The following is a 24,488-nucleotide window of genomic DNA, read 5'->3' as shown; positions in this document are numbered from 1 at the left end:
CTTGGTTTTATTGGCTTTACTTATAAAGTGGAGTTGTTTTCGTGGAACACCTTTTGGTTTTGAACACCTTTGACAATACAAAGCCTACCAGTAGATGTCAGTAGCAAGTTGTATGAATGCACAGTTTAAATAAGTGTGATAATCTAAGGTTTAGCAATCACAAACATTCTAGTGCTGAATTAAAGACCACATATGAAAATAGGTTTCCATTGTCACTAACGTGACATTTGCTCAATTTACATAATTTTTAAATACCAATGCTTTTTTGGCAATTTAGAAAATTGCCCACAGGTTTCGGCAAAATAACATGTTTCAGCTTTTAGAAACATAGAAACATAGAAAACTACGGCACAAAACAGGCCCTTCGGCCCCACAAGTTGTGCCGAACATATCCCTACCTTTTGGGCCTACCTATAACCCTCCATCCTATTAAATCCCATGTACTCATCCAGGAGTCTCTTAAAAGACCCTATTGAGTTTGCCTCCACCACCACTGACGGCAGCCGATTCCACTCGCCCACCACCCTCTGTGTGAAAAACTTCCCCCTAACATTTCCCCTGCACCTACCCCCCAGCACCTTAAACCTGTGTCCTCTCGTAGCAGCCATTTCCACCCTGGGAAAAAGCCTCCGAGAGTCCACTCGATCTTTGCCTCTCAACATCTTATATACCTCTATTAGGTCTCCGCTCATCCTACGTCTCTCCAAGGAGAAAAGACCGAGCTCCCTCAGCCTATCCTCATAAGGTATGCCACTCAATCCAGGCAACATCCTTGTAAATCTCCTCTGCACCCTTTCACCCTTCTCACACGATAATGTTCAAGGACAGCAGATGCATGGGAATACCACCACCTGCAAACCGTACACCATCCTGACCTGGTAATATTCCTTCACTGTCACTGTCAAAATCCTCCCTAACAGCATTGTACATGTACGTACACCACGTGGATTGCAGCAATTCAAGAGGCAGCTCACCACCACCTTCTCAGGGGCAATTAGGGATAGGTAATAAATGTTGACCTAGCCAGCAATGCCCATTTCCCATGAATAAATTTTAAAAATCTGAGAATCCAGATTTTGTTTAAAAACTCAAAGATTGAATGCAGTTGGTATTTCTCTATGATCATGATATTTTTGTTCATTCTACACTGGCCATTTTCACGGAGTTCATGGCATACAATCTTGAACTTTGTTTCTGCTTCTGAGTCACAGCTGCTGCAAAAATATTTTGTGCATTTATGTATTTATACCCCTTGTCGGTGAATTTAAGTCATCTCCCGAAATGGATAATACAGTCCAGTTACTTAAAATTCTAGTTGTTCAGTAATCATGGTCATATTCAAAATATGATGTTGCAATATTTAATGAAGCTAATATAAAGTACTGCTCCATGGATTAAAAGAAGCAATGCAAATGTTTAACAATGCCAAATGTTCTTATTATTGACCGGGTATTTTTATCAAAATGTTTCATGCACACCTAACCAGGGCAACTTTTAACATGGCAAATAGATAAACTTAGTGTTTGAAAAGTATTGAAGGAAATGATAATTTTGATGCCTCATCTCAATATAATCTTACAAAGAAAAACTTGCCATTTTAAAACAAAACACATAGCTACAAATTTTAGTCTTGAATAGAAATGGTATTGAAATGAATGCATGTATTAACTTTATGCTGTATTCTGCTGTGACTATCATACATCATTCTGTAGCATAACAGAATATTTTTGGTATTTTTTTCATAACTTGCAGGTGAAGATGCAACATTACCTATTACCAGTGGAGGAAGTTACAACATATTAGTGAACAATGTATTTTACTTTACACAGCGACTTGTGGATAAGCTTTGGCAAGGCATATTTAGCAAGGAGTCCAAACTGGTGGTTGATTTTATTGTTCAATTGATAGGACAGGTAAGTTGATATCATGAATGAGTGTAAAGAAAAAGTAAACTGATGTTCCAATATGTAAATATAAAATGGAACTAATTATATTTAGATGTAGTAAAATGAAAAGGGGAGATACAGAATACTGGACGTTCATTGGAGACCATTCAGCATCTGAGATGAGATAACGGTTCAGAATTTGTTGACAAAATAAGTTCAAGGCAAGTGCCATTATTCATGTGGTTTATTTTTAAAAAATCAATCCAATGCGTTGAGGCAAGAATGAAATGCACCACAAGTTGCAAACCAACAAATTTTGAAATAATTTTTGCGACTTTACAATGAACCTCCCCAAAAAGTAGCTTGCTGTCAATCTCCTACCTAGTGTCAAGAAATTGTAGCATTTGTGCTGCAAATATGAATTACCTTACTGTAGAAAGTTAAAATTGTTATAACAGCTTGACGACCCTGTTAACGGAGTAATTTATACTTCCAATGGTCTTTCACTTTTTGGAACCTTTTAGCAATTAAGTGATCATTTATTTTGCCCATGTCACAAAGTATACATCCAGGATTCTAGTTAAACTGATATGTTTAAGTGATTGAACTAATTTGTGAAATCAGTTTGTTGTAGATTCTGGCTAGGGGTAGTAGTCAATCCTAAATTCATTTTGGCAGGATTTACTTCCACATCACTACTTCCTAGCACCACCACAATCTCAGACCAACAATCATTATGGTGATTCCACAAGTAACATCATGTTTTGAATTGATAGAAAATATATAGTTTCTGTATGCAGACAGCAGACTGCCTTAGATCCCTGAATTAAAATATAATAATCTCGATCCTGGGCAAGATCTATCGAATTCATATGTTTATTTGCTTGCTTCTTTCATAGAATGTAGGTGTTGTTGCCAAGGCCAGCGTTTGCTGCCCGTCCCTATTTGACCTTAACTGAGTGGTTTGGTAGGCAAAGAGCAGTTAAGAGTCAACCACATAGCTGTAGATCTGGGTCATGATAAGGTTGTAAGAGTTTTAACAACACCAGGTTAAAGTCCAACAGGTTTATTTGGTAGCAAATACCATTAGCTTTCAGAGCACTGCTCCTTGGTCAGATGGAGTGGATTTCAAGAGAAACAACCTCGTGGCATCTATTACATCCCTGTGAATAATATATATCTCAAGATTGTGCCTCATTCATCTAAACTCCAGTGAGTACAGGCCCAACCTACTCAACCTCTCCTCTTAAGAAAATTGTCCCATACCTGGGATCAACCGAATGAACCTTCTCGAGGCTGCCTCCAATGCCAGTAAATCTTTCCTTGAATAAGGGGACCAAATTATTCAATATTCCAGGTGTAGTTTAACTCATGCCTTGTATGGTTTTGGCAAGACTTCCCTATTTTTATACTCCATTCCTTGTGTAATAAGTTAGCCTGGGATTCTCAATAACTCATCCAATGACATTCGCCCTCTGCCACCATCTCCCCATGTGTCATGTTTCGTAGAGAAAAAAATAAAATAATATTTCACAACATGTAATTCATGGTGTTGGTGTTCAAGCTGCCACTTCAGAGCTTTGTCAACCAATCAAATCTATCATTGATTACGGAGGAAGGCTAGTGGTCCCATTATTCACCAAGTTTTCAACTGCTGTTGCTCTCACTGCACCATTGCCAACTCTCACTTGCAGCAAGTTGCACTGCAAAATTAGAGCAGAAGAATGAAGAACAGAATCTGTTTCATTGCGCTGACTGCAAAATGCCAGACTCCAATAAATTTCTGGCCAATATTTTGATGTGGAGTAGTGGATGAGGTGGAGGGCTGTTGTAGGCTGCAAAGAGACATAGATAGGATGCAAAGCTGGGCTGAAAAATGGCAAATGGAGTTTAACCCTGATAAATGTGAGGTGATTCATTTTGGTAGGACTAATTTAAATGTGGATTACAGGTTCAAAGGTAGGGTTCTGAAGACTGTGGAGGAACAGAGAGATCTTGGGGTCTATATCCACAGATCTCTAAAGGTTGTCACTCAAGTGGATAGAGCTGTGAAGAAGACCTATAGTGTGTTAGCTTTTATTAACAGGGGGTTGGAGTTTAAGAGCCGTGGGGTTATGCTGCAACTGTACAGGACCTTGGTGAGACCACATTTGGAATATTGTGTGCAGTTCTGGTCACCTCACTATAGGAAGGATGTGGAAGCACTGGAAAGAGTGCAGAAGAGATTTACCAGGATGCTGCCTGGTTTGGAGGGTAGGTCTTATGAGGAAAGGTTGAGGGAGCTAGGGCTGTTCTCTCTGGAGCGGAGGAGGCTGAGGGGAGACTTAATAGAGGTTTATAAAATGATGAAGGGGATAGATAGAGTGAACGTTCAAAGACTATTTCCTCGGTGGATGGAGCTATTACAAGGGGGCATAACTATAGGGTTCGTGGTGGGAGATATAGGAAGAATATCAGAGGTAGGTTCTTTACACAGAGAGTGGTTGGGGTGTGGAATGGACTGCCTGCAGTGATAGTGGAGTCAGACACTTTAGGAACATTTAAGCGGTTATTGGATAGGCACATGGAGCACACCAGGATGATAGGGAGTGGGATAGCTTGATCTTGGTTTCAGATAAAGCTCGGCACAACATCGTGGGCCGAAGGGCCTGTTCTGTGCTGTACTGTTCTATGTTCTGTTCTATGATAGTATAATATTTTGTCTGTCATGTTCTTCAAGACGTCTTTAAAATTTCACACACAGACAGACACAGGAACAAGGGCAACTGCAAAGTGATATGATAAGGTGAGAGAAGAAGATGCTCATTGGAGAGCTGGTGCAGACACAATGGGCCAAATGGCCGCCTCTTGTGTCATAACAATCCACTCTTTCTGAGAAGGGCCTAAAAAGTGGCAGTTAGGATTCAGTGTAATTGAATGTGTAGTGATATATTTTGGGAATTTAAAAAAAATGATAATCATACTCTGACTGGAAGTAGGCCTGTTGCTGAAGAAGAGCAAAAGGACTTGACTGCACAGGGCATGTTTTCCCACCTCTGAGCTGTTTTGGCCATGCCCAACCCTCCTACATGCACACACTGCAGTGGCCACTACCCCAGGTGGCAGTGCTACATGGGCTTGGCCAATAGCCCAGAGGCAGGACTTCCTCCCAGATTGGGGTGGAAGTCGTTCCTCAAAACAATGACGATCCCTCCGAGTATTAAATGACTCTAGGGTGAGCTACTGGAGCAGGGGGCCTCCACTGCTTCATTAAATCCAGCCCCATGTGTGCAATGTCATGGCAGATTAATTATATTCAAGCAGTGTTTCCTTGCATTTTGTGTAAATAGGTCTGTAAATTATTGGTACTCAGTGATATCACAACTGCAACATGGAGGAGATAGTTGAATTGAAGGTAGGGAATGAAGTCACCAGTTTCACTTGAAACAATTACTTACCTTGGCCCCCAGGTTTTTAACTTTTAGAGAGATTTCTTTCAGTTTGACAACTTGCTAAGCATAGTCCCCTTAAATAATAATGGTGCATTGTATGCAACATTTTTACATTTGAAATACCTGCCTTACAATATTTAGTGTAAAAGTAAATGAGCACAGAGGTACAGTTCACACTTCTGCATTGAAATGTTAGCAGCCAATTAAAAAGCCAAGTTTGAGAAAGTCAAAAATGGCTTATTTGTCATCCAAGTTCCTCACAGAAAAGTGAAACATTTAGAGAAATTCAAAGGCTCCAAATTAAAAGTGAAATGCTCAGCCTGTTTCTGAAGGCTACACATTCAACTCTTCCTCAAAGAGTATAGTGAACACTTAGAGGCAATTGAAGCATTTTATGTGTTATTGTATCTTTTGATGTAGATTTGAGAAATTTTACAGATTTTTGTTTTCTGCCAGAGGAAATAAATTACTTCTGGGACTACGTAGATGCAACAGACAATGAGGGCACAGCACATCTGTCTTCCTCAACCAGCAAATCTTTTTAATGACTTTTTTTTCCCCTGTAACCTGGAGGCAACTTCTTTGAAATTCCCCTTTATTGTAAATGAAGTATGATGCATGAAATAACATGGCGTGTTTAAGGAAAATTGAACTAATAAAAAACTGTCCATTGACATCAAGAAATTGGTTCTAATGAAAGATGAAAGTTTGGTTTGGAACAACATTGAAAGTCATGTTGCCAGAAAGAATTTAACATAAGGTGACTGCCAGTGAATGTTCGAAGGATAAGTAGCATGAGAACTGCTAAACATGAAAGGCAAATCTGAAATATCTATATAGGCATTCAATAAGCAAATGTGATTTAAAAATTTTAAAAAGCTTATGTCTGCTTAATATTTTCTTAGTTTATTGAAATTGATGTAGAATAATGCATAGTTTTTCAATATCTTTTTAGGCTTTGTCGATACATTGCCTTTTGATCTGTACAGCATAAATGGACCAACAATCAGTCTATCACATGAAGCTCTATGTAATATATATGTAACATACATTGAATGCACAAATGCAAAACAGAAATGAGCATTTACTGCCTATTAGTCTTTTCAATGTTTAATCTTATTCTGTTGTACTTAATTGATTTCAATTTTGTAGAGCTATGTTTCAATCAGAATCTACAGTGTGCTGGCAAACTGGTGATTTCTAACTTCCATTTCTTCACAGCCACAGCAAAGTAAAAAATATTGAAATCCTCCAATCGTTAAAGATCTATAATAATTCATGTTGGTCTTTTTTTGTCTAGTCTAAACGGAGGTCCCAAGGGCTGTCTCTGGACCCAATTTACCACTGTCTGAATCGGACAATACTCTACCAGTTATCGAGACCACATAAGACTGTTCCTCAGCAAGTTGCTCTTTTAGACTCTTTACGGATCCTGACAGTCAACCGCACGCTTATACTCGGACCTGGCAATCATGATCAAGAATTCATTGGCTGCCTGGCCCATTGTTTAATTAGTCTCTATGTTGGAAGGTAAGTCTTCAGAAATAATTTTGAAAACTTTTAAACTGTATGGTAGCTATGTCAAAGTAGCCAACATAGTATTGTTCTAATAAAAGTCCAGGGTTTTTGCACAAAAACTTATTTTTAATCATTCATAATATTTCAGTTCCTTGTATCTTAATTTCTATAAGTCTAACATAGAAATTATTTTCGGGTGTTATGATGCATGATGCATGAATGTCATCAAACCATAATTTAATTATGTTTGGATTTTTGATTTCTCCAGTTATTTAAATATGATAGTCCTCATGTGAAGGCAGTTGGTTTTAAAATGTGTTTCTGGTTAATTAGCTACTCCCATTGCTAGAGAACCCATTATCTTGAAGCCCATGAAATTAAAGGGGTAATGTAGTAACAGCGTTAGTATAAAATTGGAGAGAGTAGCAATGGACCGTTTGTTCTCAAACTGGGAGAATGTGTGTAGTAGTATCCCCCAGAGGTCGATATTAGAACCACTGTTCTTTCTAATCTGGGCTTTGGTAATGGAGCTGATGATATAAAAGTTGCAAGTATAGTAAGCAGTGTGGAAGATACTAGCAAACTTCAAGAGGATGTTGACAGAGTGGTAAAATGGAGGAGAAGCAATATAAACTAAGTGGTACAATTTTAAAGGGGGAACTGGATCAGAAAAGAGATCACATTTCTGCATTTGAGCCATCCTGACAAACCAGGGGTAATTTTTGGGTGATGAGGGCTAATTACTAATCACTTGGCTCATGATTCTAATGTGTGACTCACACACAAGGGTGAAACATGCATATAATGAAAACCATGCTGCTACATAAGGTGTGATTGAGCAGACAATTGGGATGCTTTCACTGCCTGGACCTCTTGGAAATAACTGTGCAGTTCCCACCAGAACCTGTGTCCCAACTTGTCATTGTCTGCTGCATCCTGCACAATCTGATCATCATCACAGACACAGCCAATGCCACCGGGAAATGACGAGGCAAACAAAATGTCCCCTTCCTGAAAGAAAAGATGAAGATGCTTAGAATACTTGGCAGGTCTAGCAGCATCAATGGAGAAAGTTAATGTTTCAGGTTATGGGAAAAGTTAGAGATGTAATTGGTTAATATTATTACAGAAGCAGTGAAAGAGAGAGGTTGATAAAGAAGAAAAGGGAGGGTCTGTGGTAGGATGGACAGCAGGAGAGAGTAAACGGCAAAAGGATTGGTGGTGCAAGGCAAAAGGAAGTTGGAATAGGTCAATAAACAAATATAAGATTTAGCTAGAGGAAGCATGAACGGCAGAATCATGAACAGCTGCCATCCAAAAACAAAAGAAGCCACCAAACAAGAAAGCAAAAAATGGGGCCGAAGTTACAATCAAGGGTTTCTGTCTGACTGTCTGTGATTGGCTTGACTGAATGAAGGTACCAGTGGAAGCGACTCCAATTCCCCATTCACCAAAAGTCCAACAACTTATCTTTCTTCTGTTACTGACCAGCACAGCAATTTCTTGGCCACAGTACTAAAATAAAAGCCGCCACAAATCAAATATTCCAAACCAACTTTTTAAATCAGACCATCCATTCATTAGTCCATACGAAAGTCAAGTACTTGCCCTTCTCGAGGTTCCTGTCTTTTGTATGTCTTAGCCTGTTGAAGTCGGTAAAAATACCTCTTGAGGCTGGTATGAGTCCAAATAGAGTAAGCTTTATTCTCACAAGCTTGTGGGAGAACTTGACCCCTTGAAAGCGGAAGCCAAAGTTCTCTCTGAACACAAGAAGCGTGGACATTTATACATCAGGGTTCCCAATACAAGCCATAAAGCAAAGTCCAGTTAACAGTCCTTGATCATAAATTATAGTTCCTTTAACAGCTTCTGATACACTCTGGTTTATGATTAGAGACTAACTGGTATCCTTGGGTCATAAAGCACAATTCTCCTGGTAGTTGTAGTCAAGATGCAACCTCTGGTCCCCCTGCTCTTCCCGCGTCCTTTCCTTTGAAGTGACTGTGTGCGATTGCAGCTGTCCCAGTGGGAGCCGTCCTTCAAACGGCCATTTGCAGCTATATAAGACTCTCGTCAGACCCCACTTGGAGTACTGTGGTCAGTTCTGGTCGCCTCATTACAGGAAGGATGTGGAAAAGATTGAAAGGGTGCAGAGGAGATTTACAAGGATGTTGCCTGGATTGAGTGGCATGCCTTATGAGGATAGACTGAGGGAGCTCGGTCTTTTCTTCTTGGAGAGACGTAGGATGAGAGGAGACCTAATAGAGGTATATAAGATGTTGAGAGGCATAGATCGGGTAGACTCTGAGGCTTTTTCCCAGGGTGGAAATGGCTGCTACAAGAGGACACAGGTTTAAGGTGCTGGGGGGTAGGTGCAGGGGAAATGTTAGGGGGAAGTTTTTTCACACAGAGGGTGGTGGGCGAGTGGAATCGGCTGCCGTCAATGGTGGTGGAGGCAAACTCAATAGGGTCTTTTAAGAGACTCCTGGATGAGTACATGGGATTTAATAGGATGGAGGGTTATAGGTAGGCCTAAAAGGTAGGGATATGTTCGGCACAACTTGTGGGGCTGAAGGGCCTGTTTTGTGCTGTAGTTTTTCTATGTTTCTATGTTTCTCGCACTCTACCATTTGGTAGCTGCTTCCTTTGTTTAAATCATATACAAGCCTACGGGAAACGTAAGACTTACCACCCAACATTTACATTTAACTGTCTGTTTTATCAATATGATATAAACAAGCGAGGGAACCATGAACAAATGGCTTGTACTACTAAAAGTAACAGATGAAACCATGAACAAATGGCTTATACTACTACCAGGAGCAATATAAACAAAGGGGAGACTAGCCATAAGGAAGGGTTATGTTTGTGATACATTCCAGGTACAAAGTTCAACCTTTTAGGTACAAAATACATTGAGTACAAAAAAAACATTAACCCTTTCCCTCCTTCACCTGTCATGGTGTTCACCCCAGCCTGCAACATATCGCAGAATCACAGCACTGGGCCCATAGCCTTGAATGTTATGGCGTGCCAAGTGCTCATCAGGTACTTTTTAAAGGATGTGAGGCATCCCGCCTCCACCACCCTCCCAGGCAGTGCATTCCAGACCGTCACCCAGCCTCTGAGTAAAAAAGTTTTTTCTTAAATCTCCCTAAACCTCCCACCCCTCACTTTTAACTTGCGTCTCCTCGTAACTGACCCTTCAACTAAGGAGAACAGCTACTCCCTATCCACCCTGTCAATGCCCCTTATAATCTTGAGCACCTCAATCAGGCCCCCCAGTCTTCTCTGCTCCAATGAAAACAGCCCAAGCCTATCCAACCTCTCTTTGTAACATAAATGGTCCATCCCAGGCAGCATCCTGGTAAAGCTCCTCTGCACCCTCTCCCCCCCCCCCCCCCCCCCCCGTGCATTCACGTCCTTCCTATATTGTAACAGGGTTACTGGAAGCCTTGTGGGCGGAGCCAGTTTCCAGCACAATTTTTTCAAAACTAACACACAATATCACAGAAACTTTATTTCTTTTGGATGTAAGTTGCACTTGCAATACCCTGATATTTTGCACAAGTTGGCCAATTTCAAGCTTTTCATGCTGAAAAAATAAAGCACAACTGAGCAGAAACACTACAATGAAAATTTGCAATTGCAAATTTTAAACAAATACATAATTCAGATTTGTTTTTATATTGCTACTGTTGCTCTGAAATTCATCTTGCCAAGTAAATATATTCAATTTTTTTGCAATGAAAGAAGCCACATTTTTTTAAACTTATGAGCCCCATCAACTTGTGACTGAGATGCTCTGTAGCCATTGACATCATTGGCCAAAATGATGACTGGAGGATGTATGATGAAGGTTGAGAAATGGTTATGAACTAAAATGGAATTTCAGAACAAAATGTGTTTGATCAAAAATCAACAGTGCTTACTATTGGTAAATAGAAAGTAAATCTTAGAATTATATACAATGCTTTTTCAAATGTCTCATGCATACGTCAAAATTATTTTGAAGTGTTGTGACTTTTTATGCAGACAATTAAATTCAAAAAACTAACGAACACTTTTACTACCAGGTCATAACTAAAAATATTGTAATCATTCATTCTAACTATTTAGGTCTTTATTAAAAGTTGTAATGAGAAGTATATGGAATGAATGAACTAAGAACAGCAATGCAATCATAAGTGTTAATATTCTAGCCAAAACATGATTCTTTTTCTGTTTTCTACTTTATGAAGTGTTCAAAGCCAATCTAAAAATGTGTATCCCATTTTGAAATAACTTTGTCCATATCCAAGAAATAAATGGTGATGTTGTTCACTTTTTACAAGTCATTCATCCATTTACTTGGCCATTATCTGAAGTTGAACCAATCCATTTGCCCTCTTTCTTGACTCTGCTGAGCATATGATTCCATATCTTCTCCACCAGGTCACTAGCTTCCACTTCTGTAACATCTGTTATCACCCCTGCCTCCGCTCATCTGCTGCTGAAACCTTCATACTTTTTACCTCTGGGCCTATATCCTCCATAAACCAAAGCAAATCCAAAACTCTGCTGCCTGTTTCTTACCTTGCACCAACTCTTGCTCACCCCTTATTCCTGTGCTCAATGACTTCTGGTCCAAAAATGTCTTGATTTTAAAATTCTTACTGCTGTTTAAAATCCCTTGTTGACCTCACTCTTTCCTATCTTGGTAACTTCCTCCAGCCCTATAACCTCCTGAGATCTCTGCGCTTCTCAATCCTGGTCTGCTTCGCCAATCCAATTTTTCATTGTTCTACCATTGATGGGTGTGACTTCAACTGCCCAGGTCCCAAGCTGAAATAAATTTCCTAAACCTCTCCACCTGTCTGCTTTTAAAACATTTTTTAAAAGCCACCTCTTTAATCAAGTCGATAGGCCTATCCTAAGATCTCCTTATGTGGCTCAGTGTTACATTTTATTTGATATCACACTTGTGAAGTGCTTTCGGCCATTTTTTTATGTTAAAGGTACAATTTAATGCACATTGCTGTTGTTGTCATTCACGTGTTTAACTGTGAGCTAGTCAGGCTGTAAGATGATGAAAATTATGGCCAGAGTTTGGAGGGGACAGTGGGGATTCCACCAACAAACCTAAAAATGTGGATAACCCTACTTTGGTAGTCAGCAGAACCTGGTGCTCCCTCTTAATCAGCTGCCACCATGGTAGAGAGGTCAGCTGTTCATGTACCCCCCCCCCCCCCCCCCCCCGCCTCTCCAAAGAACTGCCAGCCGATCTGAGGCCAGTAATTCAGCAATGCACCTGGGAGTGGTAGCAATTGCTGGGGCTCTGCACCTGGAATCATAGAAATCATAGAAATCATAGAAACCCTACAGTGCAGAAGGAGGCCATTCGGCCCATCGAGTCTGCACCGACCACAATCCCACCCAGGCCCTACCCCCACATATTTACCCACTAATCCCTCTAACTTACGCATCTCAGGACTCTAAGGGGCAATTTTTTTTTAACCTGGCCAATCAACCTAACCCGCACATCTTTGGACTGTGGGAGGAAACCGGAGCACCCGGAGGAAACCCACGCAGACACGAGGAGAATGTGCAAACTCCACACAGACAGTGACCCGAGCCAGGAATCGAACCCGGGACCCTGGAGCTGTGAAGCAGCAGTGCTAACCACTGTGCTACCGTGCCGCCCCTGTGCCGCCCCGAATAGTGTGGCCTCACAATCATAGATACTAGAAGCATGAGCAGGCCCTTCGAGCCTGATCCGCCATTCATTATGATCATGGCTGATCATCAAATTCAATATCCTGATCCTGCCTTCTCCCCTATCCCTTGATCTCTTTAGCCCCAAGAGCTATGTCTAATTTCTTTTTGAAATCACACAATACTTTGGTCTCGACTACTTTCTGTGCTAGTGAATTCCATAAATTCACCTTATCCTCCCTTATCCTCAAACTATGGCCCCTAGTTCTGGACTCCTCACCATTGGGAACATTCTTTCTGAATCTACCCTGTCTAACCCTGTTAGAATTTTATAAGTTTCTATAAGACCCCTCTCACTCTTCTAAATTCCAATGAATATAATTTTAACCGACTTTGTGTTTCCTTATATGACACACCTGCCATCCCAGGAATCAGCCTGGTAAACCTTCACTCTATTCCCTCAGGTAATCGGGTAAGTGAGGTCTGGGAGCACCAGGGCTTGTTGAGCAGGCTGCAGCAGTGGGGAGGGGTTGGTTAGGACAGGTGGCATCATTGCCATTCAAGATAGCCATTGCTGCTGGGGGCCCTTCCTTGTGTCAAAGAGTGCCTTGTTCCCAAATAACAAGGTGCTCATTTGTGTGGTCCCCCCCCCACCCCAGGAAGTTGGCAGAGCTTACCTGGCTGACTCTCCACATGGCAGCAGTCTCTCCACCTCCTTCACCCAGCAGCTACTAGCTAAGCGCTAGTGGAAGTGGGCAGAAGCTCTTATTTTCCCTCCGAAGTGGCTCAATTGGTCTCTGAATGGGAGAGCCACCCACTGCTGATAAGATATCCTGGCAGCGAGAAAATGAAAGGCATGCCAATGTTTTACTGGCCCCCTGAACATCCATAGAAAGCAAGTAAAATCCAGTCCACAGTGTGTCTCGAAGAGGTTTAACTATTTGCATGAATTTGATAAGATTGCAAAAAAAAAGCTACTCTGACCTATCTTTTGCCATTAACATAGCTTACTCAGTAGTTTAAGATTAGGGACAGATTTATGTATCACTTATTAATCTACATTTAACAAAATCAGATAATAAAAACTTGTCTTTTATTTCCACATTTGGCATGGCCACATTTATATTGTGTATATTTTTTTAACACAGTAACCTTGAAGGGTTTGGCCTGGAAGCAGAAGCCAGAATGACAACATGGCACATCATGATACCTTCTGATCTTGAACCAGATGGAACTCACAGCCAAGATATCAGTGAAGGTAAAATATATTACCGAAGTAATCATTTAATTCAATTCTATCTTACTTTTTGACTGACCCAATTGTTTGTGTAATCAACAGGATGAGACTCATAGTCAGTAATTTTTAAATATTAGACATAATAGAACAGAAAGGACATTCTGTAATTTAAGTATATAGATCATCATTATTTTAGAGAAAAAAGATTGTTACAAAGAATGATTAACACTAACAAAAATGCAATAAACTAAGTTATTCCTGATCCTGACACTTCGATGTAAATGGCTCATCTGTTCTTCATTGATGCATTACATCCAGCTTTTGCTGCATTCATAGTTATTTCCTTTTTGTAGAATTGTACAAATTTCAAAACAGAAGGAAGGCATATAGACAATAGAGTTCCTAACCCTCCCGAATGCTCAGGAATTTCCTGGAATCAGAGGTACCTCTCCCCTGCTGTACCTTGAGCAAACCCTTAAGGTCAGCTATTTTAATTTTCCTCCGCAGTGCATATGCTCCACAATATCACTGGCCACTTCTAAAGCTTCACGCTCAGTGATATCACCCGACCGCCAACAGAGAGCTGCAACCCTTTGGGACGCAGGCAGCAGGAAATTGGAGAGACAGGTATATGGAGTCATAAAGTCCCTAACCATGCAAGGGCTCTGAAGTTAGGGATGAGGTGGTGCTCAGAAATTATTAGGAGCCTGAATTCTGGAGGAGTTCTAAAATCAGAGGGACTCCAGTTAGAATGAGGAAGGTGGAGACTGGACGATTAAATGGAGACTGGGAAATGATGGTCGGGAAAAGATGCGGACCTGGGAATGGAACTCTGGGAGAGACAGGGAGAATGGTGGGTCCATGCAAAAGAAGGGGAATAGGGAATCAAGAACATGTAACTTTCAAATACAGATCGTTCTGATTGAGGCGCTCGGTTCAGAGCTGTCACCATCACATGAATTCTCAACATGGAGAGGGATCAGGCCTGTTTTAAGTGACATCGACAGGGGATCCTGACTGCACATGGTTCAGTGCAAGATGCTTCGAGCTATAATTTAATGGTGCATATCAACAGGTTATAAGATCAATCAGTGATGTATGATTATGAGGGGAGCCTGATTGTTACTATTTTACTATTAGTTATGAATATGATGTAAATGTGTTGCTATTAGATAGTGGGGTAATCAAAATTTCTTCCTCTGTTTCCTCTGTGAATCACTCCACCCTGCCTCCTCCCCTCCCAGTTTCCCCTCCCGTCCTGAACCTAGTTTCCCCTCTTCTACCCGCCAACCTCCCAATGTTTTTTTCTCCCTCTTTTTGCCCCAACACTCCATTACAGGTTGCCTCTCCAAATTTTTAGTCATTATTCCGTCATGTTTTTAATATTTATCCAAAATGAGATGCCCCAGTCTCTGAAGAACACAATCTAAACTGTATATATCTATTCAATTTTTATATCTACCAATCACAACAGATTTCAAGCATGCATCAAGGATCATACATACAGGAGCTGTCCCACTTTTATAAGGAAATCCATCTATGGATATATGTATTACATGTATCAAAAGTGTCAAATGTATATCAGTTCCTGGAGGTATCCAAGTATGAACTCTTATTTTTAGTTGTGGTTTCAATCTTTGAGTAAGATTAGGTCAGGATCACAATGTGGGTCTTGACTAAAGACTCACTCGATGTCCTCAGTAAATAGCGAAGCTATGCACACCAAAAATAAAAGAAAGTTAATCAGTGCTCCTAATTATGTATGCTGCCCATTAGTCACAGCTAGAATTGTGTATGTCATAAACCAAACTTGGTTGTTATGTTTCCTTAGTCAAATGACTTGTAGCACTGTTGAGTTTTACATATTAATTGGGAAAGATACAACATGCTAACCACCACCTATAAAACTGTACACCAACAAGTTGTTGCATTCAAAAAGGGAGGAGAGAGCGACATGGTGGCACAGTGGTTAGCACTGCTGCCTCAGAATGCCAGGGACCCAGGTCTGATTCCGGCCTTGGATGACTGTATGGAGTTTACACATTCTCCCCATGTCTATGTGGTTCCTCTGGGTGCTCTGGTTTCCTCCCACAGTGCAAAGATATGCAGGTTAGCTGGATTGGCCATGCTAAATTGCCCATTGCTGTTCAAAGATGTATAGGTTAGGTGGATGCACCATGGCAAATGCATGGGGTTATGGGGATAGGGTAGGGCGGAGTGGGCCTAGGTAAGATACTCTTTTGGAGAGTTGGTGCAGACTCGATGGGCCAAAAGGCCTCCTTCTGAACTGTAGGGATTCTATGGAGAGAACAGTTCCTGATAAATAGTAGATGGAATCCTGCAGTTTCTATTGATTGTTACTTTCAGAAGAGAAAGGGTGAAGTGAGAAAATTCTGGGTTAAGTGTGGAATTTAGTACATAGCGGTTCCAAATTGGTAACTTATTCCATTTTGAACTTCCCTCATGTCCTAGCCCTTAACTGGTATGACAAATTATTCCAATAAAGTATCATCACTTGGGTTTTTTTTAAAAAAACTAATATTGGTTTTAAATCTAATTTGCATTCATTGAAATCAATGTTTTCTTCTAATATGTTGATTTGTGCAAATAAAAAGGCATAGGAACAGGATGTCTGAGGAAAATGAATAAGTTAGCATCTTTTTGTTGCAAACCAACTTTTATTTCAGCCCATTTCTTTTTACGTCTACAGCATTTCAGAAAATATAAACATTGTACCTTTTTTTTAAACTTGGAACTTCCATTTTTAGGTCGGCAACTTCTCCTCAAAGCTGTGAATCGGGTTTGGACTGAACTAATTGTCAATAAGAAACAAGCTTTGGAGGAGATTTTCAAAGTAACACTACCTACAAATGAACGTGGACTCGTGGATCTGTCAACTGCACGGCCATTCATTGAGGATGCTGCTTCAAAATGCTGGCAAAATCATATGGGTAAGGAACTACTGCAGAGTTTTAATTGGAATTCATTATAGAAATTCTATGATCTGCTAGAGTTTTTAAAAATAGTGTTAAAGGAAAATAAGTAATTATAGCTGTTGTGCCTGTGCCTGCCGCACAGTCTGTTTTTAACCCTTTATAGGATGGACAAAGAATTGCGAGTAGACTTCTTGTTAGTACAGTAATATATATTCTCTCTCACAATTATTAATCACCCACACAATCAATACTAAGTTATCTTACAGAATACTAGTGTTCAAGTCCAATACTAGACTTTGACTTAACTTTTGAGTGACTGGCAAGTGCCCAGGCAGATATTGGCCTTTTTCTGCGAGTTGGTCTCTGTAGTCCTCTGCGTAGTCTGGCCATTTGGCCTGGTCTGATACTCTGGCTCTGGTCTTCCTTCCTTCCTTTGGTGTGTGGCTCTCCTCATGCTGGTCATTGCTGACAATGTTCACCATTGTTGTTGTTCTTTTGTTGGGGAGAGAGAGAGATTCTTCGGTTGTACAGCACCCTTTATATCTCATTGGTTTCACGCCCTTTTTGGTTATTATCAATCAATCAGGGCTTGATCACCCTGATCGATCAAGTCCAATCAGGTGCTGCCACACCGATCTCTGGGTATGTGCCCAGCATGATGTGCAGATGCCGGTGTTGGACTGGGGTAAACACAGTAAGAAGTTTAACAACACCAGGTTAAAGTCCAACTTTAACCTGGTTGGACTTTAACCTGGTGTTGTTAAACTTCTTACTATGTGCCCAACAGCCATGCCTGTAGGTGCTGGAGGCACGTAGGTCACATACCTCTCTCCCAAATAAGGGGTTAAAGCACCCCTGTGCCTGGTAAACAACTCGATTTGACCAGAAAGTATCCATTTGTCCTTGAGATGGCCTATATCCTGTGTATTCCAACGTCTGCAGTTGCAGCCTGTTAATCTCTGTCCAATTTATTTTGAGGCTGCTGCCTGTCTGTTTCTGTACTTGTCCAGTTATCCCAGCGTCCTCTTGAAAATCGCCATCTTAGCTGTGTGGCCAAACGAGCCACCTATGATCAACAATGGGTGAGATATTTTAGATAAGTCATTACATTTAGTAATGGAGAATTGCTTGAAAATAAAATGGCATAAGTATCTTTCTGACTAATCTGATCCTGTCGTCTGGATTAGACTGGTAGCTGAGTAAAGAGATAAAAAGTATTGCCAGTTTCAAAACAATATTTTATGTATGATTTTTCAAAAAAACTTCAGTATTTTGAAAAATGATTCAATGCTCTTAATCAAAATGCTTCATTCTGCAGTATTGACATCTTTTGAGATTTTTCACCTTGATCAGTATATGATAGTTGAGCATTGACTGTTCCATACGTTTCTGCTGGGCGCGCTGTATTTAGTACCATACGTTTTAAAATGTTACCCCACCAGAGTTTGTTGTTGGGTCAACCGACAGTATTCATTATTTCAAAATCAAATAATATAATAATGGCTTTTTCATTAGAAAGGCTGTGATAACTTTGTCTTGAAAGTGGGAAGACTAATCTGCCTTATTCCACCTAGAAAATTATAGTCAAGGAAATATAAAATTACATTTTGATCAATTATGGGGTTCATCTCCTATTTGTTGATGTGAAGACAAAATTGCTGAATTGATGATGGATTGATATTTAGCATTCAATAAAGTACTTTAATAAAGCTACTCAAAATACAATAATATTGAAATTAGTTACACTTCACACAGAATTATATTGATCAATCTTACCTTCAGAGAAGTTTAAAACTATGAGTGAATTAAGTACAATATTCAATTAAATTACACACACAAATTAAGAAACCACTTTGCAAAATTAATTCCAGTAACCTTATTGGATAGTTTTCTTACATCATGTTTTAAATTATAATTTGGCAGTAAAACTTTAATTGCCTGTTGTCAGTTTCTATAGGTATTACTAAGAATGCCTCTTGGCTATGCTTTGGATAAGTTAAGGTCTTCTGTATTTAATGTTTAGTTGAAATTAGCATCCTTGTTTCACATTTTTCTATCCACTCTTCAGGGTGGCAGCTGTATTCATGCTGCAAATCTTCAGCATGTGTGGGAATGAGTTAAAACATGAAAAGTAAATGTAGGAAAGCAGAAAAGTTAGGTGAGAAAAGTGGGAACATTTAGAGGCAAAAACAAACCAATAAATTTGTGTACTATTGATCATGCACAAATTAAGGTGATTTACTTCAGCACCCATAGAACAGTAGCATAAGCTGAGAGCCACTGGGATATGTCAGTGGAAGCCAAGACTAGAACTAAGTTTTGTAATGAAAACAGTAGAGGGAGCCAACAAAGCAATCTGAGAAAAGACAAGGACTGGGACAGAATCCTGTGCAGAAGGGAGGCATTTGGCTCATCGAGTCTGCCACTGGCTCTTTGAAAGAGCATTCTGTCTCATCCTACTCCCCTGCCTTTTCCCCATAACCCTGCACATTCTTTTTTTTCGGGTAGTGATCCAATTCCCTTTTGACTACCTTGATTGAGCCTGCCTCCACCAGAAAGTCCATTCCAGACTCCAACCACCCTCCCGTTTGAAAACAATTTCCTCACATCGCTTTCACTCCTTTTGCCAATGTTTTGAATCTATGCTCTCTAGAGCAAAAGACAAAGAAAAATACCAACACAGGAACAGGCCCTTTGGCCCTCCAAGCCTGTGCTGATCATGATGCCCTAACTTAACCAAAAAAAATATTCTGCCCTCACTCAGTCCATATCCCTCTATTCCCTCCCTATTCATGTACCCATCCAGATGCCTCTTAAATGTTGCTAATGTGCCTGCTCCTCCCGCCTGCTCCTCCCACCTCCTCTGGCAGTGTGTTCTCGGCACCCACCACTCTTCACATGGAAAACCTCCCCTGCACATCTCCCTTAAACTTGCCCCCTCTCACCTTGAACTTGTGCCCCCTTGTAATTGACACTTCCACCCTTAGAAAAAGCCTCTGGCTATCCACCTGTCTATGCCTTTCATAATTTTGTAGACCTCTATCAGGTCTCCATTCAGCCTCCGTCTTTCCAGTGAAAACAATCATCGTTTATTCAACCTCTCCTCATAGCCAATACCCTCAAGACATGGCAACATCCTGATGAAGCTTCTTTGCACACTCCAAAACTTCCACGTCCTTCTGGTTGTGTGGTGACCAGAACTGCACACAATATCAAATGCGTCCTAACCAAGGTTTTATATAACTGCAACATAATTTCCCAACTTTTTTTACTCAGTGTCCCAGCTAATGAAAGCAAGCATGCGATATGCTTTCTTAATCACCTTGGCCACCTGTGTTGCCACTTTTAGGGAACTGTGGACCTGCACATACAGATCACTCTGCATGTTAATGTTCCTAAGGATTCTGCCATTTACAGTATAATTCACACCTAAATTTGATCCTCCAAAATGCATCACCTCGCATTTGTCTGGATTAAACTCCATCTGCCATTTCTGTGTCCAAGTCTCCAATCTATCTATAACCTGTTGTATCCTTTGACAATACCCGGCACTGTGAGCAACTCCACTAATCTTCGTGTCATCTGCAAACTTTCTAATCAGGCCACCCACATTTTCCTCCAGTTCATTTGTATATACTACAAACATCAGAGGTCCCAACACTGATCCTTGCGGAACACTACTAGCTACAGATATCCATTCTGAAAAAATCCTTCCACTGCTACTCTGTCTTCTATAACCAAGCCAGTTCAGTATCCATCTAGCCAGCCCACCCTGAATCCCATGTGATTTTAATTTTTGTACCAGTCTGCATTGACCTTGTCAAACGCATTATTAAATTCCATATAAACTACGTCCACAGCCCTTCCTACATCAGTTATCTTTGTCACCTCTCCAAAAAACTCAATCAAGTTGGTGAGAAGTGACCTTCCCTGTCAATAACCAGTCCATTTTCTTCTAAATGTGCATATATCCCATCCCTCAGTATCTTCTCCAAAAGCTTGCCAACCACTGATGTCAGGCTCACTGTCCTATAATTTGTCTCTGCTTCCTTTCTTAAACAAGGGAACAACATTGGCTATTCTCCAGTCCTCTGGAACCTCACCTGTGGTCAAAGAAGATATGAAGATATCTGTTAAGGCCCCAGCTATTTCTTCCCTTGTCTCCCACAGTAACCTTGGATAGATCCCATCCGGCCCCGGGGACTTGTTTAATACTTCCTCCTTTGATATGTTGACATTCTCTCGAGCGTTCACACACCAATGCCTGACCTCCAACATCTGTTATGCCCTTCTCCTTGGTAGATACCGATACAAAATACTTAAGGATCTCGCCCACTTCCTGTGACTCCACGCATAACTTCCCTCCATTGTCCTTGAATGGGCCTGCTCTTTTTCTTGCTACCCTCTTGCTCATAATGTATGCAGAAAAAGCCTTGGGATTCTCCTTAACCCTGTTTGCTAAAGACATTTCATGGCCCATTTTAGCCCTCCTAATTCTGTGTTTAAGTTCCTTCCTACTTTCACTATAGCAGTCAGGAATAGGAGCATTAGAAGGATTGGAGCACTGACACACAATGTTCTGAAATAATACAACACAAGTCCAGCCCAGGCCCAGGAAGCAAAATCATGGTCCCTGATGCTTCTCCTATTTCTGGACCCTTGCCTTATCCTTCCCCACTCCTTAACCCTCTCCTCATGTCTTTTGGGTGCCCAGAATTGGGAATCAGAGTCACAATGCAGTCAAACTGTTTTATATAAGTTTAACTAATCTTCTTGGCTTTGTATTCTATTCCTCTATTTATAAAACCCATCAAAAGCTCAGGTTTCAGTATGATACACTTTGCAACCACTGCTTTGTCAAGACAATTACACACAACTTATTGATATAATGCAACCAGTAACACTTCTTTGAACCTAGCCATATGCAATATCTGGACAGCAGCATCCAAAAGATTAAATAAGCACTGCAAACATCAGTACTGAGTATAAATGAACTAACAGTGACATGTCCAATTGGCGCATGACTCCTGCTTTCACTTCCAAGTTTTAAAATGGCTGAGCGTTCCAGTAAATTAGCACCAACCAGTTCACCTGTAATAATGTGCATTTTCTAGCCACACAAAAGGACCTTGTTAACAGAAAATTATATTTTGCATTGAGTGACACATGTTTTCTCATGTTAAATTGAAACTGACCACACTTACAAAAGTCCAGCATGGAGCAGATAATAGAAGAGCAAAGTACTGCAGTCTGTTTGATTTGAAAACTCCTCCATCGTCAATGCACAGTGGCAGCTGAATACTGTGAACAGATTTGACCCCCTTACTTAAGGAAAGATGCACTGGCATTGGAGGAAATCAAGAAAAGATTCACTAGGTTGATCTTGGGTATGGAGGGATTATTTTGAGGAGAGGTCGAGTAGATTGGGTCTGTATTCATAGAATTTTAGAAGAATGAGAGGCAACCTTATTGAAACATAGGAATCTCGGGGAGCTTGACAGGGTAAATGCTGAGATGTTACTTCCTTTGTGGGAGAGTAGGGTAGAGTCTGCCCTCTTGTTGGACAAAGGGACATAATCCAGAACAAGGTGTCACCCATTTAAGACAGAGATGAGGAATTTCATCTCTGAAGGTAGTGAATCTGTGGAATTCTTTACTGGTCTGTTCAAGACGGAGATAGACAGATTTTTAATCAGTAACGGAATCAAGGATAATGGGGTAAGACAGGAAAGGACATCCGTGAACTAGATGGGCTTTTACCACAACTGACAATGGTTTCAAGGTTATCACTGGACTTTTAATTCCAGATTTTGTTATTGAATTCAAATTTCACCATCAACCATGGTGGGATTTGAACTCGGGCATTACCTTGGGTCTCTGGAATACTAGTCCAGTGATAATACCACTGCACCACCATCTCTCCATAATGATTTTGGGGGGGTTCAGATGTATAGATCTTTAAAATCCCATCATTAGGTGTAGAAAATAATCAAGAAGACTAATGGAATATTGGCCTTTGCTGCAATTGTGCAAAGCCCTGGTTAGACTCCACTCGGGAGTACTTTAAGCAGATCTGGGCATCACACCTTAGAAAAGGATGTATTGGCCTTGGAGGAATGCAATGTAGGTTTACAAGATTGATACCTGGACTTCAGGGGTTTAATTATGAGGAGAGATACAAATTGGACCTACTTTCGCTAGAATTTCAAAGGTTAAGGAATGATCTGATTAAAATCTTCAAGACACTAACAGGAACTGCCAGGGTAGATATAGATAATCTAGTTCCATTGGTTTAGGATTCTAGAACTAGGGGCATAGTCAAAAGTGAGGGTCAGACCATTCAGAAGAGAAGAGAAGGTTAGAGAGATTAACAGGTAAATATGTAGGGATACGGGGGCTGGGCCTGGGTGGGATTGTGGTTGGTGCAGACGCTATGGGCCAAATGGCCTCTCTCTGCACTGTAGGGTTTCTATGATATGTTAGGAAGCACTTTTACACATAAAGGGTGTTAGAGGTTTGGAACTCTTTTCCACAAATAGCACTTGATGCTGGATCAATTGCTATCTTTAAATCTGAGATAGATAATTTTTTTGTTAAGCAAATGTATTAAGGGATATGGGCCAACGGCAGGTATATGGAATTAGGTCACAGATCAGCCATGATCTCATTTAATGGCAGAGCAGGTTTGATGGGCCGTTTGGCCTATTCCTGTTCCTATTTTGTCGGCTGATACTCAACCTGATGGCCACATTACTAACACACCTTCCTTGATCATCGAGTCCTGGAGTCCTTGGAGGGCCGAAGGGCCTGTTTCCTGTGCTGTACTGAACGGGACTTGAACCTAAAACATCTGGCTCAGAAGCAGGAACACTATTCACTGCACCACATCACTTTACCTGCATCCTCACTGTGCCAAGCTCAGTCACCATATATTTTTCTGTTACAATGGGGAAAGCGTGTGCTCTGAAAATAACACACGGTGTCCTTTAGTGGGCCAGTGCTTGTACGGGAGGGCGAGAGCATAGCTATGGGCGGGCGTGTACTACATGACCCAACTTTCAAAAAAGAGGCCACACAGATTTGGACTCTTGCTCCAGGACAATCAGATCTTGAGCATTTGAACTTTATCCCAGAGTGGAATGCCCACCATGTGTTTGTTAGCGAGCACGTTGAGGCAAGGCAACCGTTTGAAAGAAATACAATTCTATCTGAGCCCAAGTCCCCTGACTGCTTGGGCACCAGTGATTAGCAGCACGTGTACCCCCCTCTCCAGGGCCCACCCTGTTCCTCAAGTCTAAATCTAGAATCTCTGAAGATCACTCGTACAAAGTCACCGACAGACATCCAAGGTTGGAATAGGTTGTTAAGAAAGGCCAACTATCCCATTCCCTCAAATTCACAAGATTTAGTTGTTGATCAGTCCTTTTGATTTGATTTATTGTGGTCTGGTGTTGATATGTTATCATGTATTGATGTACAGTGAAAATTATTGTTTCTTGCATGCTATACAGACAAAGTACACCATTCATAGAGAAGGAAAGGAGAAGGTGCCGAATATAGTGTTCCAGTCATAGCTAGGGTGTGGAGAAAGATCAACTTAATATAAGGCAGCTCCATTCAAAAGTCTGATGGCAACAGGAAAGAAGCTGTTCTTGAGTCAGTTGATACGTAACCTCGGACTTTTGTATCTTTTTCCCGACGGAAGAAGGTGAAAAAGAGTATGTCCAGTGCCTGGGGTCCTTAATTATGCTGGCTGCTGTTCTGAGGCAGCAGGATGTGTAGTCAG

General features: G+C 40.8%; 1 protein-coding gene across 6 annotated transcripts in view; it reads left to right on the top strand.

Moving 5' to 3' along the window:
• Positions 1–24,488, top strand: part of wdfy3 (WD repeat and FYVE domain containing 3) — a 363,659-nt gene that overhangs the window by 239,407 nt on the left and 99,764 nt on the right. For all 6 annotated transcript variants that reach the window (XR_013498143.1, XM_078213959.1, XM_078213927.1 and 3 more), the window contains 4 exons: positions 1,753–1,913; positions 6,618–6,847; positions 13,678–13,787; positions 16,535–16,717. Coding sequence is in view for 5 of the 6 variants with exons in the window: in XM_078213959.1 (XP_078070085.1) it covers positions 1,753–1,913; positions 6,618–6,847; positions 13,678–13,787; positions 16,535–16,717 (684 nt within the window). In the remaining variant the exon portion in view is untranslated. The remainder of the gene's footprint in view (positions 1–1,752; positions 1,914–6,617; positions 6,848–13,677; positions 13,788–16,534; positions 16,718–24,488) is intronic.

The sequence above is a fragment of the Mustelus asterias genome, chromosome 1, assembly GCF_964213995.1.
Source record: "Mustelus asterias chromosome 1, sMusAst1.hap1.1, whole genome shotgun sequence".
In the NCBI taxonomy this organism is placed as follows: domain Eukaryota; kingdom Metazoa; phylum Chordata; class Chondrichthyes; order Carcharhiniformes; family Triakidae; genus Mustelus; species Mustelus asterias.
This window is presented reverse-complemented; position numbering and strand designations above follow the sequence as displayed.